Below are 21,453 nucleotides of genomic sequence, written 5' to 3' on the forward strand. Positions count from 1 at the left end.
GAGTTGTTGAGAGGAGAGAGAAGGGGGGGTAATTAAAAAAAAGAAAGCAAGACTTTATTTTCTCGTGGGATGAGTTGGCTTTGGAGGGGTCGCTAGAGCAACATGAAGGAGAGGCTCGGCGAAAAGCGGCCCAGCCAAGAAAAACGAAAGGAGAGAAGTCAAAATGGCAAGCGCTCTCCAGAGCCAAACCTTTAGAGGAGTGATAGAGGGATGAAGGGAGGAAGAAAAGAAGAAGAAGAATACTCACTGGACTGGTTCCTCCTCATGTGGACCTGGAAATGAAAACAGGCATTAATTAATGAGAGAGAGAGGAGTTATGAAAATAATGGAGGACATGAAGTACTGCGCCCCCCCCATTCATTCAGTCTAATACAGCCCTCCCAGGACCAACACACACACACACACGGAACACACTAAGACATACACACATGGTACATACACGCATACACACACGTTTGGAGATGTATACACACTCAAACGCAAACACAGTCTCAGAAACATACATTCATACACACATTGGTATGTCAAGATGGACACACACACTCAGACACACATATATACCGTTCATTTACTGACTCACTCACTGACTCACTGAGTGACTCTTTCACTGACTGACTCACTCGCTGACAAACTAACTGACTCACTGAGCCACTGATTCACTGAGTCAGTGAGTCAGTCACTGACTTGCTGAGGCAGTCACTGACCCAGTCAGTTAGTCAGTCAGTCAGTCTACAGCCTAAACAACAAGTTATCACGGAATGAAAGGTCATCTCACTGTCTTACTGACTCACTGACTGACTCACATGAATGCCAGGAGATGGACAAGAGAGCCTGACAGACTGGTTGATACTGACTCAGCACACATATTTGCACAAATATCTGCACACATCTCTGCAGAGCTCTCTGCAGCACCACACACAGCTCTACATACAGCCCTGCGCACTGCTCTGTGCACTAATTTGATTTTTTAATGTTGTAATGAAATAGTTTCAGCACAGACAGAGAAGCAGTGCTCTGTGTAGAGCAGTGTGTGGAGCTGTGCGCTCCTCACAGAGCACTGCTTCTCTGTCTGTGCTGAAACTATTTCATTACAACATAAAAAAATCAAATCAAATCAAATGTAAACAAAAAACAGGGACAGGAAACGCAGCTAAAGCGTTAAACCACAGGGACAGATAAAGCTGCAGGCAGGAACACACACACACACACACACACACACACACACACACGCTCAGAGAAAAGCCAGGATTTGGTCCCATAGGCACAGAGTGGCAAATGGGTTCAATTACAGCTCCCAGGCCAAACACCAGACGAATACAGTTACAGCAGAACATCAGAGAGAGAGAGAGAGAGAGAGAGAGAGAGAGAGAGAGAGAGAGAGAGAGAAGAAAAATGGAAAGGGAGGGAGAAAGAGAGAAAGAAAGCAAGAGAGAGAGCAAAATAAATAAAAATGGAAAGTATGTACGGAAAGGAAAAGAAAGAAAAGGAAAGAGAGCTGAGAGAGAGAGAGAGACAGAGACAGAGTAAGAAAAATGAAGAGGGAGGGAGGGAGAAAGAGAGAACGAACGCAAGAGCGCAAAATAAAAAATGGAACAAGTACGCACGAAAAAGAATGGAAAAAGAATGAGAGCTGTGACACGTACAGAGAGAGAGAGAGAGAGAGAGAGAGAGAGAGAAGTAAACGAAAAGGGAAAGAAAAGCTTTCCAAATAATCCACAACAGATGACACAGCATTCGTCACTATTTATATTTCTGACATCTAAAACAGTTTAACATGAAACTGTTGAGAGCACAGAGGAACAGGGAATAAACAAGAGACCAGACAAAAAGTCTAAAAACTCTTATCAGAGCAGAGGGACAGAGAGGGAGAGAGAGAGACATACGGAGAGAGAGACAGACATAGAAACGCTTCTGATGCTGCAGAAAACTCAGAGATGTGTAGACAAACAGCGAATACAGTTTTTTCTGGTGATTTTCTGGAGATGTGTAAATATTTCAGAATTTAATCCCTGTGTTTACTGGGTTCATTTGGAACACACCGGTGAGCGAAGGCCTGAGGCTGGAGGAGTGAAAAAACCCTCCCTGAAAGATGTAGGTTCATTCCTCCGTAATAAAGCAAACACGCGGCGCAGAGAAGGTGTCTAACAGCAAACAGCCTGACCGGCTTTACTGAACACACGCCAGAGAAGAAACAGAAAACAACCCTGCATTAACTCATTCTGGAAGAGAGAAAGATGAGCAATATACAGAGAGAGAGAGAGAGAGAGAGAGAGAGAGAGAGAGAGAGAGAGAGAGGGAGGTGAAAACAAGTGAGAACAGGCGAATGATATAGACAGAGAAAGGAAGCAAAAAGACAGAATGAGAGGGTGAGAGATACAAAGCAAAGATAAAAGAGGCAAAAGTGAGAGAGGAGAGAGAAAGAGAGAAAGAATATGGAGAGAGAAAAAGAGAATAAGAAAAAGAAAGACAGGAAGGGAAATAAAACAGAAAGAAAGAAAAAAGACAAAAGAGAGAGAAGAAGAAAGAAAGTGAGAAGAAGAAAGAAAGAGATACAAAAATATGGAAAGAGAGAATAATAGAGAAAGACAGGAACAGGGAAAGGAAAAAAACGAGAGAAAAAAAGATTGAAAGAGAAAAAGACGAGCGATAAAGAGAGAAAGAGCAACACAAAGAGGGAGAGAGAGAAAGACAGAGACAAATATATTTAAAAGAAGTCGCTAAACTCTCAGCCTGTCTTTCACACATCCCACCATTTAACCATCCATCTCTCACATATAATGAAACGAGCACAAATGAGAGAGAGAGAGGGAGGGAGAGAGAGGGAGAGAGAGGGAGAGAGAGGGGGAGAGAGGGAGAGAGTGGGAGAGAGAGAGGAGAGAGAGAGAATGTTACATGCTTGTTTTAACTACTGATATATAAAAATGTAAACAATACATAATGGTTAAATATATAATGTAAAGGTATTATGTGCACATTTTTAAAAATCCAGTTAGTGACAGAACATACAGAAGTGCTGCTACTGTCAATAAATCATTAAAACGGGTCAAGTCTCTTAGCTCTGTGGAGATCATGGTCATCTCACAGAGCCTAGGGTCCAAACTAAATGTGGTGTTTGCTGTTGTACTGCATACAAGTTCAACAAACTCCATGTAGATCTTAGATGTGCCCCAAATGAAGTGATTTGTAAATCCAGCTTAAAAACATTTCTCTCTTTGTGCGTCTGTAACTGAGCTAATTGAGCTCCAAGACTTCATTCTTGCTGCACTGTATTTTTAGCGTTGCACCTCATATCTGTTCTTTTTCATTTACATTTTTATTAAGCTTCTATTCTGTTTTGCTGTCTTTGTCTTTTCTGTGTCTTTTATTTTGTTTTAATGTTTGTAAAGCACTACAAATTGCTCTTGTGTATGAAGTGTGCTATATTAATAAACTAGCATTGTCTATATTTATTCAGTTACATGTACTCCAGTAATATTTTGATGTATTTTGTAGTTTCCCCGAGTTCTTTCAATTGAGGTAAGTAGTCTTTATGTTACTGTTACCTTCCATCACTGCCTAGGGGAAAAAAAAACATAATATTTTTTTTTCTTCCATCATTTGAGCACAGCAGCTGACCTCTATGTTGTGTCAAAATTTTATGATGAGTGGACCCATATTAGTGGCCTGAAATTCCATGGTAAAGAAATCTTATTACATTGACTAACATTACAAGCAAAGAAGGTTTCTGCTTCTCCTGTAAAGCTACCATTTTGGTGATACTTTAATTGCTTTTATTTGATACTATTATACTAACATTTCACTAACATTTAGTTACAACTTCCTTTTCTTCATGTTTAATTTTGTTAGGTTTTTGTAGGCGAGAGCACATACAGTGCTTTGTATTTCAGCTTTGGAGTTTTAACATTTTACTTTGGACCAATGAATCCTAAGCAGGCGGAGCAACATGACTTTTATGATACGATAAAATATATAAATATAAATATTTTATCGTTAATGTGACAAACACTAATGCTAAAATTCGCTTTTCTGAGCATAGCGTGGATATCGCAAGTACTTAAAGAACACTGCATGTTTCAATAACAAGGACAGCATAACTGGGCCTTTTTAATTGGATTTAGCGCAGTACAGTATGTAAAACACCGAAAAATAAACAATGTAATCTCATAGGTTTATTATAGTATTTTTAGTAGTATTTATAGTATGTGGCACTACAGGTTCTGTTTCACCTGTTCCAATGTATTAAGTCTCAAATGCATATTATCTATTTTGAAAATGGCTTTAAGTATCATACTTTAATATTTTTGCCATTTTGCCCAACCCTAATCCTAAGAGACAGTGTTTAGGCCACCCTGCACATCTCTGTTTATTTGTTAGGGAAAATTAGGACTTTGACTCAGAGAAGTTGAATGTTATTACAACAGAAGTGAGTTTTTCTGTGTTGGAATGGAATCTGTGTGCATGTTTCTGATGAAACCCAATTACATAATTACATATTTAATGACATCATGAGTTAAGCAATGAATTACATATACATTCAATTTAGATTCTGTGTCTGCTTTGAATCTGCATTCGTGACTTCTTTCCTGGTTTATTTCAACGTCAAAATAATTCCAAAAACGTTGCGAAGAAGCAAAATGAGACATTTATAATCATATTCAGACCATAAGGAGTTATCTCCTCCTCTACTTTACAAACACAAACGTGGTACTGATTAAAAGTTTTACAACAGCACTTTCAACAGAATTTATCCACAATTTATTTTAATGAGCTGTGAGTGAGAAATTATGGTCGCATGTGAAAGTTTGAAAACCCTCAGTCACGTTTTTTCAAATCACGTTTTGCTGATTTTAAGTAAAAGTAATAACACACTGTTATGCAGAATTTTATTTTAATGCACAATTTTGATTTATTTGCTAAGTTTAACATTTCAGAAAAAAAATAAACTCAAAAAAATAAAATAAAATGTCTATAAAATGTGGCCTGTGAAAAAGTTTTGTTTTATTGTTTTTTTCCCCTAATATGATACATTTTTACTTAAATTTGCCATTTTTCTGCAAAGTTTAGTGCAGAAGAATTAGTCTAACAACACAAAAATAAAAAACTAAATCTAAAATGGGTCATAACTTTTATACAAGCCAAACTATGCGATGTATTTTTTTCCCTCAGCGTGTTAAATTCAACATATAAACAGTCATTGTGCATTAAAAAATGTGCATAAAAGGATGTAATAACTTATTTTCACTTATTTTGACCAGGGCTGCATAACCAACCATAATTACATATTTAATAACATGAGTTATGCAATAAATGACATTTATATTCAATTTGCATTCTGTACCTGCACTTCTATCTTTGTTTACTTCAACAAGACAATTATAATCGGATAGTAATACAAAAATCTCTTCTACTAACAAATGCAAATGTGGAACTGATTAAAAGTTTACAGTCTGCACTTTACACAGAATTTGTCCACTCTGTTCAATACGCATGTGAGAAATCATTCATATAAAACTACTCCATGCTTTTGTTTTTTGCAATAACTTCCAACTTTTAGCCTTTAATTATATTACATTTGCTAACCACATCTGACTCTTTTTAAAAAAGATCTGTTTCTAAGGGATAAGCAGTGCTGGACAGAGAGAAATGTTAAATGCCTTTTCAATGAGCAGTTTAAAAGCTTTCAGGGGTTTCAGACAGAGACCAATCACACTGACTCATTCAACATCTTTAGCAGGGCTTACATCAGGAGAGAAAACTTTTAGAGTGACAACTGTTTCTAGCACGGTCAGCGTTTGGCGGTCAGTGAAGAAAGAATGGTGAAGTACTGCCCCCTAGTGACGGCAAAATCAACAGAACTGAGGGAGAGAGAGACGCAGGGGGGAGAGGCTCAGAACAGAATGAATGGACTTCACATCAGCCAATCAGAGCGCACGCTATGTAGAGTAAGCCAGACCAATCATTGGGCACTCATCCGACACAGTGACCAGTCTGAGTGTCTGTGTGCTGAAGTGATATGCATGTTTCTGTGCTTTTAACTGTAAGTACATACAACCACGTATTTATATTAGTCTTTATATAGTTATATAGTTTTTATATGCCATGCGAATGCAAATGTGTTGAATCTTTAAACAACTGGCATTTGAATATCCAAACAATGACATATTTTACATTTGTTATGAATGAAAAGACAAAACCATGTGGCTTAACATTCACATGTTCCATGCAGCTTGTTTAAAAGGCGATCCATGCCTGATCATTCATTTTATTTAGTGACTTATCTTTGTGTTTTAGCTGTGAAATAGCAGTACCAGTTACAGAACGATAAACAATTAATACAGTTTATGCTGTACATCTTATGTCTGTAATATTTCCACATGTAGCTCCACTTAAGATGGTGGAATTTTGCTTAACGTGAGACACAATATCAGCTGCATGTATCCTGATAGTCTTTGTGGTTCTGTTATTCATTCCGACAAGATGTACTGTGCAAAGTACTGTTCAAAACAGCCATTAAGTACAAGTTCTTCATATTTTAGCTTCAGTAAAATAACAAAGTATATATTTAATCGAAAAAATACACAGAAGGTTTTTTTAGTACTTAGTATTAGTGTGTCTACTTTTTGTCTTTACTACAGCTTCTATTCTTTTCAGGAGACTTGCTTTCAGGTTTGTAAGCAAATCTGCAGAAATATTTTTCCACACCTCCACAAGTTCAGTCTTAGAAGTTGGTTAACTCAGTTTTGGAAACTACTGTTTTTCCTGTTTTCTTCCCCCACATGCAAGTGGATCATTTTACATACAACTTGCTAAGAAATATCACCTGAAAAATGTATAACTTGTGGTTGTTGTGGCATCAGAAAAAAAGCCCGACACATATATTTAACAGGACAAGCCTCAACAGCTAAATATCACATTTTTTCAGTATTTAGTGTATCTACTCTTTACTGTTATAGCAGCTTTAATTCCTTTTGTTAGTCTTGCTTTCAGTTTTTCAAAGAAATCTACAGGGATATTTTTCCACACCTCCAAAGTTCAGTCTTATAAGTTGGTTAAGTTTCCTTCCTTATGCAAGTGGATTATCTTATCAAAACTCCTCCTGAAAAATGAATAAATGGTACCTGATGGCTGTTTTGACTGGAAATTAAATAAATTAAGGGTCTCTAAGTTTTGTACAGTAATGCATCAAAATATTACAAGATTTTTTTGTTTTTTTATTGTAAAGTATATATGCCTTATTAACACCCGATTAAGTAGACGTATGCTAATGATTTCGGATGTCTGTACATATCAAAAATCCCGATCCATCTCTAGTTTCTGTGCACGTGTGTGGGTGCCTTACCGTAGCAGAGGGAGAGAGGGTAATGTTGCCAATGGAAGCCTTCAGCTCGTCGATGGTGGCTTTGTGCTGGTGCGTGCCATTGTTGGGCTGCACAGGTTTGATCTCCACATGGAACTTCCTGCGATCGTCTTCATCTTCTGAATCGCTGGACGAGTAGAAGGAGTTGTCTTTGGCATGTGGACAGAATCGTTAAGGAATAGAAACAGTGTTCAAACAAACTCTAACAAACAAACAAACAAAAGCAAACAAGTTATCAGATTAAAAGCAGAATAAAGTTCAAGGAAAGATATGAGGAAATAATTACAAAAAGAAGAGCCATCTAAAAAGTTCTTAATTTTACAGCTACAAAAAACATGATTCTGTGACTGCATTTGCTCTAGTTGGTTGAGGTTAGAGCTTCACTACTGATTTATAAACAACTGATTAATCTACCGATTACTTTAACAATTAATTGATTAATCAGAGTTTTTAAAAAAGGCTATACAATGTAAAATGGGCAAAACTGAACAATAACAAGCCATGTGTTTATATACAGTGGGGTACAAAAGTCTGAGAATTTTGAACAAAATGAAAAAGAAAAGTTATGACAAGTAAAACTAAGAAATATTCAAGATTCTGCACTATTTCTATTTTTTAAGCCTTTTTTCTACTGAAGCTTGTGTTCAGACAACACAGAATTGTGAAATTCATGTTAAAATTTCAAAAATTTTACCTTCACTCAAATTGCAATGCTGAAAATTCAACTTTAAATGACTTTGAGTGACTTTAAATGAAAAAAATGCAAAAAAGTTTATCACCAGTGGTCTCATTTTGACTCCACGGTATTCCAAAATATTGGAAAAATATAGATTAGTAAGCCTATCAAATACAAACAAACAAATAAATACAAGCAAAACAAGCAAATAAATAAATGGATAAATAAATGTAAAAGGCAAAAATGCATACAAATTGGCGTACAAAACAAAGACTTCTGAATTCTGGCCTATAGGCTTTGAAAGCTACAGAATGTAGCTTTAACTAAGACAAAGCTCAAGCAATCAGCTGTAGCTGCAGGACTGGTTGAAAAGAAGATAATGACTTCAAAGCAAAAAAAATAAGTTCTGCACCCAGACTTGGATGAAGGATATCATTTTCATTGACTTCTGGTCGGATGCAGAATCCCTCTTCATCCACCTGAGGCACATTCTGCACAGTCAACAATCAAAACACAGATAAAACACAACAATGCAGCATTACTTATTTCACAAACTGCTTCTTATTATATTATTACTGCCCAAGCATTAGGTCATAACTCACAGCGTTTTGGATATCTATGGCTCTAAAGAAATCTGGAGGAGCTCCATTGGCAGTGTTCTGTTAGTAAAAAAAATAAAATAAAAAAAATACAATTTTTTGACATAGAAGCAAACAAGTTAATACTTTTAATACTGTGTTTATTATTAGAAGTTAATCTTTTTATTCTGTTTATTTTTGAGAAGCACACTGAAAAATGTGCAATAAAAATCATTTTGTGTCTTAATTTTTTTAATTATTACTATTAAAATGCACTATAATTTTTTTAACTGCCTTTTCTGTAAGGCCATTTGAAGAACCACAAAAGATTTCACACTACAAACACAGAAAAGCTACTCAAAAGGATTTTACACACAAATATACCGCACTGACTATATATAGGTATTATTTACTATATAAACAAATACTCACAGTGGCTTCAACTTCTGTGGACTCACTATTTGAGAAAAAGAAAAGTATAATATTAAAATGATTAACAGTAATATTCTTTATTGGCTTGGTTGAAATATGTCTAGTTACACATACTAGGCAGTGGATTTAATAATAATTTTAATAATTTAAAAATTAAAAAATTTAATAATTTTTTAGCGAGAGGATAATGAAACGCTGAACTATAAAAAAGGAAGATTCAGCAATGCTCTTACGTGGAATCCGTATCTTTGTCTTTTCGCCGGCCTGGAATGGTGAAGGGCTTCCTTTTTCTAGGTTTGGCACCTGGATGAACAAATTTATACTGATATTATGGGAAATCATTGATGTAATTCAAAACAGTCATGCAAAAAAGGGCACTTCATAATGAAGAACTGTTGCAAAACAAATAAATAGCAAATAAACACATGTGAGTCAAATGTGCTGCTATCAAGTATCAAACATCTTTATAAAAAGGGTGAAAATGAGTTTAGTTTAATTTAGTATTGGGTAATTTCCTACAGCCTCCTCCAAGAATGAGTATACGAAATCATTCATTTTTTAATCAATCATATAATTTGTTAGAAATCTGAAAACATCCCAAATATAGACTTATATTTGATTGAGCTCTTAGAGGAACAAATGACTATAGGAATTAGTCACTGGTATTGATATATATACACAAAACAACCTATTATTTTCTAGATTAATCTGTCATGCATGTTTGGTTGACAAAGACATTTGTCAATTACATGCAACTACCTCCTGCAAAAGAAAACAGTTTTACTTAGACTTTAGGTTAGATTTATTGTTAGATTATGGTTATGGTTATGGTTAGGGAGGTATATAAACAAAAATTAGATGCAAAATATATTTTACACAGCAAAAAGGAAAACAACCTTTAATCCAAAAAGAAACTAACTAACTAAATAAATAAATAAATAAATAAATAAATAAAATAAAATAAATAAATACAAAATGTTACTCAATAATTTTTCTTATACTGCATTGGCTCAGAGGCTGCAGTTGAAATTAAAATAAATATTCCAGTTTGCAAAATCACAATCATAAAAGATCTAAAATGTCACATACCTTCAGTGGCAACGGAGACATTGCATTCCTCAAATTCAATGGGCCCTGTAAGCACACAAAGCAAAGAGCAAGTGGTCAGTTGGTGGGGACGGTTTTGGCATGTCTTGTAGTGGTTTAATCCTGGCACATACAATACTATGCAAAAGTCAGAGATCATCCTTTATTTATTTCATTTCCAGTCCAAACAATCAATTTATTTTTCAGGAGATACTTGTGAGGAGACTGGATAACGCACTTGCACAAGGAAAGGGAAAATCAAAGAAAAATAAGTGAAAAAAGCAGGAGTTTCCAAAACTGGAGTTCAAAAAACTAAAAGATATAGAGAAAATGGAATTCCTAAGGACCAAGCAAGACATGGTCTATCAGATAAACAGCTCTTAAAGCTTTTATCTTTGAGAGAGAGGAGAAAAACAAGCTCCAACTCTTGCTTCAGATCTGAAAAAAATCCACAGGTGTTTGTCCATTCTTCCACTGTAAGAAGAGAACAACACTATGAGTCTGAAAGGACGTGTAGCTGTCAATAAGCCACGACTGAGAAAACAAAATAGATAAGAAGAACATTTGCAAAACACAGAAAGAAGCTGCTGGTGTTCTTAGCACAATGGACTGACCATCCCAGAGTCCAGACCTCAACATCACTGAATGTGTTTGGGATTATTTGCATTGCGAGAAGCAGAAAATACAACCAACTTCTAAGACTGAACTTTGGAGGTAGGCCAGTGCTAATAAGAGTCCTCTTATTCAAGTAAACGTGAGCAAATAATAAGCGCGGTAAATGATTAAACTAGGTTGGCGTGATTTTTTTTTCTTTGCTTTTTCATCCTGTAATTACACTGAAGTGGATGCGGGAGGACACAGTGGTAGAAGGCGAGTTGAGTCTCTGTCAAATAAAAGAACATAAAGCGCAGTTCAGTAAAAGCTGTGTCTGTAGTATATTGTTAATCTTTAATTTGGCCATGAAACTAATTAATCTAGTAAGAAGGAACAGAACTGTGAATCTCACAAAAACTTTATCATCTTAGAGTTTGTGTCTGCTTAGCTTAGCTCTTTGCCTTCTTCTCCGAAGCCGTTTCCCATTTGGATGTTGAAACGACCTATTTTGCCTGACAATCGAGAGCTGAGACATAATTTTACTCAGATGTTTTCCCTGCGATCAAAGTCCTTTTTCAGTCTGAAACCTGATGCTGTGGTGTGAAGATGTCCTAAAATGCACACCGTACCATAGAGATGCTTTTTTGTACAGGCATGACATCTACTTGCAGCACAGAGCACATTTAACCAGCACAGCTGCACTGGCAGCCGAATATGTAAATTAGTTTTATTGTCACTGGGGGCTGTCACCATGTTAACTCGATTAATCCTCATGGGCCATAGGCCTATTTGGAAATATGGAATAATACCCCTGCAGATTTGATATTATATTATGTTGTTGAGGCTTTTGTGTATGTTTTTTTTCCTAACATTTAAAAATGAATAACTTGATCATCATTGTGACTCACATCAAAAAATGAAGGGTGGTCTCTGAAGTTTTGAAACGCTGGGAATAAAAAGTACATCTGTATAGTCAACAGTACATCTGGTGGCCACCAGCTAGATTTGTGACATCTCCTTTGAGTCAGAGTACAGTTTACAGCCAGCACACACACACACACACACACACACACACACACACACACACACACACACAAAGACAGCATCCACACACAGCCTGCCTGTGGGACAGCGAGCAAACAAATAAACAAACTGAAGTAAAATAATCACATACGACCCTGAGCAAATACAGACCCAGAACAGATGCACAGAATATTAATTAAAGCAGGTTTAAGTAACACGGTGAGACAGAATGGCACAGAAGGCTGAGAAAAACAACAAAGCACACGCTTCATTTCCTGCTCATTAATTTTACATATTCACCTCCGAGCTTTTTACCCTTGGAACGCGAGCCATTCTGGGCAGCTCAAGACACATTAGCACGGGTGGAAGCTTTAAAACAAACACCCTATCACAAACATCACCTATACAGCTAACATTTTCAAAAAATGTGTATGTAACATATATACATATATATATATATATATATATATATATATATATATATATATATATATATATATATATATATATATATACATACACATACAAATAAAAGAGTCAACCTGCCTAAATACACCTAGAAATTCCGTGACTCAGAGTGAAGAGAAGGAAAATGTCCTTAAGTGATTGGATCGCTGTTAAGAGCCCTTTGGTGCGTTTCTCTTTGTGTTTACAAGCATAAAAGCTAATGCTTGTCCAAGAAATAAAGAACATTTTTATTATTATTATTTTTTTTTACTGATCGCCCGGGGCGCTGTTTCCTCTGCACCAAAATGCCCTGACCTGAAAAAAACCAAAGCACATGATACCAAACTCAGAGAGCAGTGGCGCTTCAGCAGAGTTTCCCCTGAGAACAGCACGCAGCAGCGGCGCAGGCAAGCGGCGAGTCACGAGAGGAGCACACCACTTAGTGAGGGGCGGGGGAGTGGGTGGGGGTGAGTACAGTATCATTGTTCTTTCTTCCTTTCTTTTTCTCCCTCTCTTCTCTTGGCTTCTGTTTGTGTGCCATATTTCCCCTCAATCCGAATATCAGAATGAAAGTGCTAAATGGAGTTTCAGAGACAAAAGAAAGCCAAGCCGCAATATCCACCTCAGTTTCTCATTTTTAAAAGCCCTCACCGACATCCTGCAGAGTGTCAGGGGCGTTTCTGAACATTTGGGGGCCCAAAACAACATCTTATTTGGCGGGGAGGGGGGCAAGTAAGTTTTTGAATGCAAAAAAAAGAAAAGAAAAAGGATTAATGCCTTTTTTACTAGGAATAAAAAGAAATGTCTGGATCCACTGTATTTTTTCTAAAATAAGTATGAGCCATCAGGGCCCCGATGGCTCAGGGGCCCTAAATGACGTCTTATAGTGCTAACAGCAGGAAATGGCTCAAGCAGGTTGGCCTGTTTAGCAAGAGTAAGCAGCCTAATTCATAAAACGCTAACAAGAACAGACACCGTCCTGCCGTAGCACACAACTACCTGAAACCACACAAGAAAACATTTTCACTTTTCACAAATTTCCCTGAATGCTTTTCTCTGGCAGAAGGGAAAGGAGGGTAAAAGGTGACGTCAGGTAAATCAGCACACAGTAACAACACGGCCAGGTTGCAGCGTACAGGGTCAAACATTAGTCAAACATCAGGCATGCAAATCTTGTCCAAACCTGGAAAAAAGGCACAAGACTTTGTTTTATAACCCTCTAAACAGACAGACAGTTTGGTTTATATCACATTTTGTGTGTATGTGTCTAAGTGTGGGCCTGTATTTAAGTCTTTGTGGGGACCAAAGGTGCATAGAATTGCAAAAAACAAAGTTTGCGTCCAGACCAACACACTCCTATGCAATATATACTGTTTTGATGAATGTATTACTAATGTTGGTCTACTATATGTTGACATCAAGGTTGGACAATAAAGCAAAAATACAACATCAGGATATTTTGAGATTTTCAAGAGATCACAGTATTATGTTTTTTTGAGGCTTAGAAGTTGAGGAAGCTGGGACAGATGGAACAGCCAAATTAAAAGAGAAATACTATTAAAATACTATGAATATGATAATATATTCAACATTTTGCATACTTCACTGCACTAAATCCAATTAAACAGGACTAATTATGATTATATATGATTATGATTTTATTATTATGATTATAGAACATGCAGTGTTCTAATGATATACTCAGAATAGCATATTGTGGTGTGTTATTAAGTGCTGCAATGTAATTTACCACAATAACGATAATTATTGTTCCACTGCCCACCCCTATACTACACTACTGTTCTATTGCCCACCTATTACATGCCCACACCTACTTGACATACTATTTAGTATGGTCGTATACGGTCTTGGACACAGATTTATTATATTTTAAATAAAAAAAAAAGAAAATCAGCCTTTATTTGCAAAAATAAAAGCACCATGTTTCCTTTTGTGTTAATGAGGTTAAATTTAACAGAATTTCTACATGATTCAATCACTGAGATGTAAACAAAATCATATCAGTTTAGATTTCTTTAGTAATAGTGGTGATGAAAGAAACCAGTGGCTGTGGTGCACTGGAAATAGATCTTTTATTTACTATCCAAAACCACCAGTGAAACTACACGTCTACTGAGTTTTATATGCATATGTTGATAATGGTAAAATAGTGCTAAATCTGAAAGACAGTTTTTTTGGGTGTTATTCGGCCTTCCAAGACCCTGCACGTACCTCTCCTCTGTAAATGGATTTAAAAATGTTTTAGCCCAAAAAATCTTATCCTAAATTATAGTAGTAGTAGATAAATTATAGTGGAACTAACATCTCAAAAGTAATTAAATGGCACTGATGTAAACAAAGTAATTAAGAACGGTTTGCTGTGAAATAATCTGTTCTAGAGAAACTTTCAGAGTCAAAATTGTTCCCAATGGTGGTGATAGAAACCAGACTTTTGAGAAGTTTAATGCCTCTAAAGGCACCCCCTCAGTCAGCTAATACATGAAACGGTTATGAATCAACTGCCTGATGTCTGACCCCATGTTTTCTGACAGCGAGAAGGTTTTGGTCTAATGTGTTATTTTAAAAATCTATTCAAGGCAAAGGTAGATTTTAAGGGCAATTTAAGGCAAAATAATCCCTGAAGAAAACTTACTTTTTCAGATTTATCACAATTTTAAAACAGTTGAATTCCCCTTAAAGTTTCTTTAGAAGAGAGCATTTCAGATCAAATCACTTTAAATGGCTTTGTATACATCTCAACAGTTTCATTATTTTATTTTTTGTTTAAGGTTGGGGTTGTTAGATGCAGACTATACAATTTAGCTAATATAGCACAAAACGTAATGGAAATATCCCACAAAGATAGGAATACAAACTCCTGCGAGTATAAGTGTGTGTGTGTGTGTATATGTGTGTTTATACATGCAATTGGCCACATGTGTATAAGAGCAACGCATGCGGTCACGCATGAATGGAAGATGCTGCTGTACACTGCACATGCGTGCTGGCGTGTGTCTGGGACGGAGCGCGCGAGGGTGAGTTTGCGTGCCTGGCTTGCTGCCAGTTAACAGCTCAGCTGGATCTCAGTGACCTCCTCTCTCTTCTATTCTCTCTCTCTCTCTACTCTCTACCCTCCTCCATCCCCCAGCCCCCTCCCCTCCTCAGCGTGTCACTTCAGGATTGTTTCGGTGGTATAAAGTTTGTTCAACCTCTCCGCTGATCACTGTGCCGGACGCGTTATTGTTCTGACAGCGACGCGATCCCTAATGAACAGCTTGATATGGGGGCGGAATGCTTTGTTGGCCAAAACAGTTTTTAGCCTCAATTAATTCCGCTGTCATAACAAATGCGGCCCGAGCTCAGCCCCGGATGTTGCGTCTGAACCCCTAGGTCCACTGTGCACACACACACCGACCCACACGCATACTTGGGAAGTGACGGGGAGTCATACATACAGTACTAAACAAAAGTCAGAACCACCTTTATGTAATTTTCAGTCAAAAAGGCCATTAAATACAAGTCGTTCATTGTTCAGCGAAAAACAGATTCAACAGAAAATTACACACAAGTCTCAGACATTTTTCAGTATTTCACTTTTTGCCTGTATTATAGCTTCTTTCATTTCTGGAGACTTGCTTTCAAGCATGGATTTAGAGGGATATTTTTTCCACACCTCCAAAGTTCAGTCTTAGAATCTGGTTGCACTTTGTGCTTCTCACAACCCAAGTAAATCCAATTTAGTGTTGCTGATGTCTGGACTCTGGGGTGGTCAGTGCCCCATCCTTCCTCTCACAGAGGAAGGATGGACAGAAACACCTGCGGATTTTTTTCAGATCTGAAGCAACAGTGGAGCTTGATTTTCTCCTCTCTCTCAAAGAGGAAAGTTATAAGTACAGTTTTTCTGATGGTCTACTAGATCTTGGAAACATCTGCTTTTACACTTATTTTGTTGATTATCTTTTCGTAAATGTCTCCTGAAAAATAACTTGCAATTAATGGCCGTTTTGACTGGAAACAAAATAAGTGAAGCACTGTACTGTGAGTCACATATGTATTACATACATGTAAGTGCTTATATGTAATAAGACTCTTCTAAACATGACCCAAACCTTAGCCTTAGTAACCAGTATAAATTGGTTTGGATCTTTCAGTTTTAAACAATGAAACGTGTACGTTTTGTATAAAGCACTTTAGAAACCATTTTGTTGGTTTTTGTTGGTCCTGACATCCTGACATTGTAGGTTAGTCCTTTTTTTCCTCACTTCTGTCCTGAGAATATGCTTTACAGTTTGTATGGACAGGCTGAAGTAAACACTTGTGTTCTGCCTAAATGTGTCAAAAATGTAAAAGATGTTTTTTCTTTCTGCAAAACATACAGCATTATTGTTGTATCAAATTTAGATATATACACAAATAACTATTAATTTTGAATATGTACTTTGAAAAGTTTTTTTTTTTTTTCCTATGGGTAAGTGACAAATGTCACAACAAACAATCTTTCCATCAAGACATGTAGTTTGTTCAGAGTTGGCTATCATCACCAAGCAACCATGCACTGCTGCAGGAGGACAAGAACTTTCAGTCATCATCATATATAGCAGTCATTTCATACACTTCTAAAATTTGTTGACATGTAATGGTGAAAGTGTCATAATATAGCAGTGTCTAACGTGGAAACCCTCACCTCATAACTAGCCTTTTATTATCAAATGACTATCAGAATGATAATGCTAATTTCTATATCTATGGGATTGCCGGTGTTATGTTAGCACCAAGATAACGACACACATTTGTTTTCTCTCAATGAGTTAAATACTATTTACTGCAGATCTACCGACAACAAAACTGGCCATATCCACCCATGCAAGCAACATAACGGTGCATTAATACAATGTAGAGTTTAACTGTTGTGAGGTGCCCACAGGCATGTGAGTATTTCACAGCACCAATCAGATTTTAGGACCAGAACTATCCATTTCATAAGAAAGTTTATATTGCAGTGGGCATGTAATAAGACTTACTCAAATATCAGGCAATACTCTTTGAACTGCAAACAGCAATTAAAACGTCTTTAAACTTATCATCTGAGTTACAACACATTAAACTGTTTAATATTAACTGATTAAGAAATGAGTCAAAAAAGAATGACGAGGTTAAGAAGTGGGGTCAGGAAGGAGAGCGCTGGAGAGGGGGAAACAACTACACAATGAGTACAGGGTGAGAGAGCGGAGCTGTGTTGAGGCCCATCAGACTCAATTGGTTTAATCTGCCGTAAAAGGTGGGCAACCTTGACATTCCGCTTAGCATGTGACGCTGGAAGTTTGCATGTGACGGCTAACGCTGCCTAAAGGCCCCCGAGCCGAGAGCTCTTATAAAGGTCACAGATTAGCAAAACCTCCTGTGTAAACTCCGCCATGCTACAGTAATCAAGGGGAAACTCTCGCTGAGCATGTCTGCAGTGTAACAAGTGTGCGCGCCTAATCCCCAATAAAGGAAAAGGTATCATGCACGCTCAGTTGGCTAGTAGTGGTCTGACTCTCTCACATGTATAAACATCAGGACTAACCTGAACAGCATTTTAAAGGCTTCGAAAATACACTGACATTTCCAAGAGTACTCAAATTCTCATGTTCAGAATCAGCCCTAAAACAAAAATATCTGTTTTTTGAGTTTTGAGCCTGCTAGAACAGATTCATTTCCATTTTTAATAATGTTTCAGTTCACACTGACTGTGCTAGATATGCCAAAACACAAGCAATATATTTTATAATTGTGTGCAAATTAACTAATTAATTAATTTATTTTAAAATGAAATAAAATTTTGTTTGGCCTGCATTAAATTGAAAATGACACAAAAACACAATATTTTATGTCTTCCCTAATGAACTTCATTGTTTTTTGTAAATATACGCTCATTCCAAATTTAATGCCTGCAACATTTTCCAAAAAAGTTAAGACAGGAGCATGTTTACCACTGTGTTACATGACCTGAAGACTGAAGACACTAACTGCTTCAATTCTGAAAGGGTAATTTTTTTGCCATCTTTCTGTTACGCCAGTCTTCAGCTAGGCAACTGTACAGGGCCTTTGTTGATGTATTTTGAGCTGAACATGGCACAAGTTTTCAGTAAGACAGTTCTGAACTGCAGTCGGGTCAGTCTAGCACTTGCACTCTCTGGTTATGCATCTATGCTGTTGTAACGCAGCATATGAATATGGCCTAGCGTTGTAATGTAGAAAAAGACGATATATAAAAGGTTACCCACTAATAGCCCCATATCAGGACAGACACTGTTTTGGATACTCCTTTGATATCCAAGCATAACTGCATTACCTGCATTTAAGATGTTTTTGAACGTTTTACAGCATTCATAGTCTTCAGTTGATCCTGACCTAACTTTTTGGGAATGTTTTACAGGTATCAATTTCCAAATGAGCGTAAATTTACAAAATAACAACCTAGTTTTTAAATACAGGTCAAAGTATATGTTATTATATATAATAACATATAATATATAATATTATAATATATATATATATATATATATATATATATATATTATAATATAAGTATATGTTATTATATATAATAACATATAATATAATATTATAATATATATATATATATATATATATATATATATATATACACAGCTTATATATATATATATATATATATATATATATATATATATATATATATATATACACACAGCTTTTTGTTTTTATTTGCATTTTACCTACTGGCTGCTTTAGAGTGTCCCATTCTATTGCTATATGCTTTTCTATGAAGATTATACAAGCTGGATATGCAAATGAATGTCAGCAATGGGTGCATCTTAGTGGCTGGATTTATTCATTAGAAATGGGGTCTGTATGGTGGATGGTAATGTAATCAAATGTAATTTTAGACCAATGGTATTAGTCCATTCATACAATGTAAAAAGCACCTGGTGCTTTCAGATGGTTTTCAAAAAAAGGATAAAATGAAAGACATTAAGTTACAAGCTTTGATGTGACAAAGTTGATTATACGCAGAACAGAGAGTACAATTCTGCTGAATGGGTTCTGTTCCTGAATCACAACATCTGTGTTTTCTCTGCGCTCACACAACTAATTTAACTTGATAATTAACTAATGACTACAATTAGTAGGAGCAGGAAAAACAACAAACTGTTCAGCGCCTTGACCCTTCAAGGAAATAGTTTTGTAGTTCTGTCATTTACCAAGAAAAAAAAAATAAAATAAAATAAATTTTTAAATTTGAATTAAAAAAGTAAAAACAAACATTGTCAGTATTAGGGGTGCACGGACATCATTTTATACCTGATCCTAAAGTATCCGTCTGTAGAGAAGTACCAACGCCGAAACTCTATCTAACCACTACTCGATAGGTGCTTATAAATCCTAATATTTACAGAATTCCATGTTTCACATGTTTTATTTTAGTAAAAGCAGTGTAATAAACACTCTTTGCACTCTGGTGGTTTAGCAACAAACATTTTGAGTTTCCTCCCTCTATTTGTGTTTCTTTGCTACGTGTCTAATTTTTTTTCCATTTCTCTCTTTGTTTAATGCAGTTGTGTCATCAATTAACAACACAGAATAGTCCATTATAACCATGACTGAAATTACTAAAAAATATTGCTACAATCATAAATAACAGCTATTCTTAAAATGTATATATATTTAAGAACAGATTATTTAATGTTAACATGTCCAGAATATTTTAATTGTATTTTCATGAGGACATTAGCTCATGGGGGCCCTAGGCAGCTGCCTACCTGTTAGCTGGTTAGCTTTCTGCTGATAGACTCAGCCTACAATAGTGAGGCCAGAATATATCCAGTTACAGAAAATATAATGTGTACACCAGTTAAAGAGAGTCTGGTAGCAGCAACCTGTGATATTCCACTGGTAATTTCTCATCTGGTTTGAATTTATACAACAGATTTTAACAATAACAAGTGGGCTTTTTTTAAGTGACTCATAATGAATCCACGTTCACATCATTTGCATTACTGCGCTTTCTTGAGAGGTTTGGGCTTGTAACAAGGCTGTTCTTGCTGTGCTTTCAGCTTCACTCAGCTGTAGTGACAGCCTCAAACTGCATGCTGTCCCAGAAATGCCTCTGAGACATTTACTGGTAAGTAAGTACCTTGACTTAGACAAAACAGTAGTGAACAACATTTCCTCTCCTCAATCGTGTAGTTTAGCCATAATCCCAAAATTCAGTGGTCACGTGAAAATTATGGTGGACAGCGTTCACTAAAATATAAACACAGGTCAGTGTTGTATGAAACGGCAGTGTGTTTGTGTTTGGTCTCACCTGGCCTCTCTTTGCCGGTCCCTTTGCTCTCAGCCAGTTTCTGTATTAGATCAGCCGCAGAAGTATTCTCCATGTTGTTCACAAACTCTTTGTGCACCTATTCGATGAAAAAAATTAAATTAAAAAATTATTTATGTAAAAACAAAAAACATTAAAAAAAAAACAAAAAAAAAACAGCATTCTAAATGTATTTATGAATGAATTTTCTTTGACAAAATGATAAGACCAGGTCTACTGTTTTGAGAATGTTAATATATATGGACATTAAAATCACAACTCCTATCACTAATGTCAGCTGGCTAGCTTGTTGATAACTTTAGTTGAAGGCATTGCCTTTAATGGAGGCGCCCATGTTTTTTTCTCCAGCTTGAACGCATGGAGGTCGAAGATGGCATTATTCCTTTTTCCTACGCAGTTACAGGTTAGCTGCATTAGTCTTGTAGCTCCAGCGCAAAACAAGAAGCAAACTCGAAACACCAAACATGCAAACTTTAGACACAGAACTGATTTTTAGGCTTAGATTTTTTTCCCCACTAAGGAAGAAAACAGAGAGCTGCATCAGCAAAGAACCTGGGTAAACATCAGCGTCACGTTTTCCAGCTGGAAAGTCGCTTGTTTTCTGCTCAAAATTAGTTTTTTGAGTCAGATACTTTCGAGTCAGATACTTTCGGTCGACATTACTAAAAAGTTTTTTTTTTTCATTCCACTATTGATACTAGACTACATCCACTATCACACAGGTTGCTGCATAAGGCAAAGCCGAAAATCACTTATCGATCCTTTAAATGCTACGCTATGTTAGTTTTGGGTATGTGAAGATTTGGAGACCTCTCTGGTGGAAATGTGTAACTGCACTCAATGTCCAGAACAACATCTTGAAATGTTGGTTGTGCTTTGGATCAATTCCCAGAGTGGATAAATCTGACGTCTG

General features: G+C 36.4%; 1 protein-coding gene across 2 annotated transcripts in view; it reads right to left on the reverse strand.

Annotated features, from left to right (window-relative positions):
• fcho2 (FCH and mu domain containing endocytic adaptor 2) overlaps positions 1–21,453 on the reverse strand; it is a 101,484-nt gene that overhangs the window by 25,994 nt on the left and 54,037 nt on the right. For both annotated transcript variants that reach the window (XM_036579956.1, XM_036579958.1), the window contains exons 8-15: positions 20,523–20,619; positions 10,133–10,177; positions 9,277–9,346; positions 9,044–9,068; positions 8,636–8,692; positions 8,467–8,524; positions 7,340–7,515; positions 248–272 (exon numbers count right to left, since the gene is read on the reverse strand). In XM_036579956.1, coding sequence (XP_036435849.1) covers positions 248–272; positions 7,340–7,515; positions 8,467–8,524; positions 8,636–8,692; positions 9,044–9,068; positions 9,277–9,346; positions 10,133–10,177; positions 20,523–20,619 — 553 coding nt within the window. The remainder of the gene's footprint in view (positions 1–247; positions 273–7,339; positions 7,516–8,466; positions 8,525–8,635; positions 8,693–9,043; positions 9,069–9,276; positions 9,347–10,132; positions 10,178–20,522; positions 20,620–21,453) is intronic.

The sequence above is a fragment of the Colossoma macropomum genome, unplaced genomic scaffold, assembly GCF_904425465.1.
Source record: "Colossoma macropomum unplaced genomic scaffold, Colossoma_macropomum, whole genome shotgun sequence".
Taxonomy (NCBI): domain Eukaryota; kingdom Metazoa; phylum Chordata; class Actinopteri; order Characiformes; family Serrasalmidae; genus Colossoma; species Colossoma macropomum.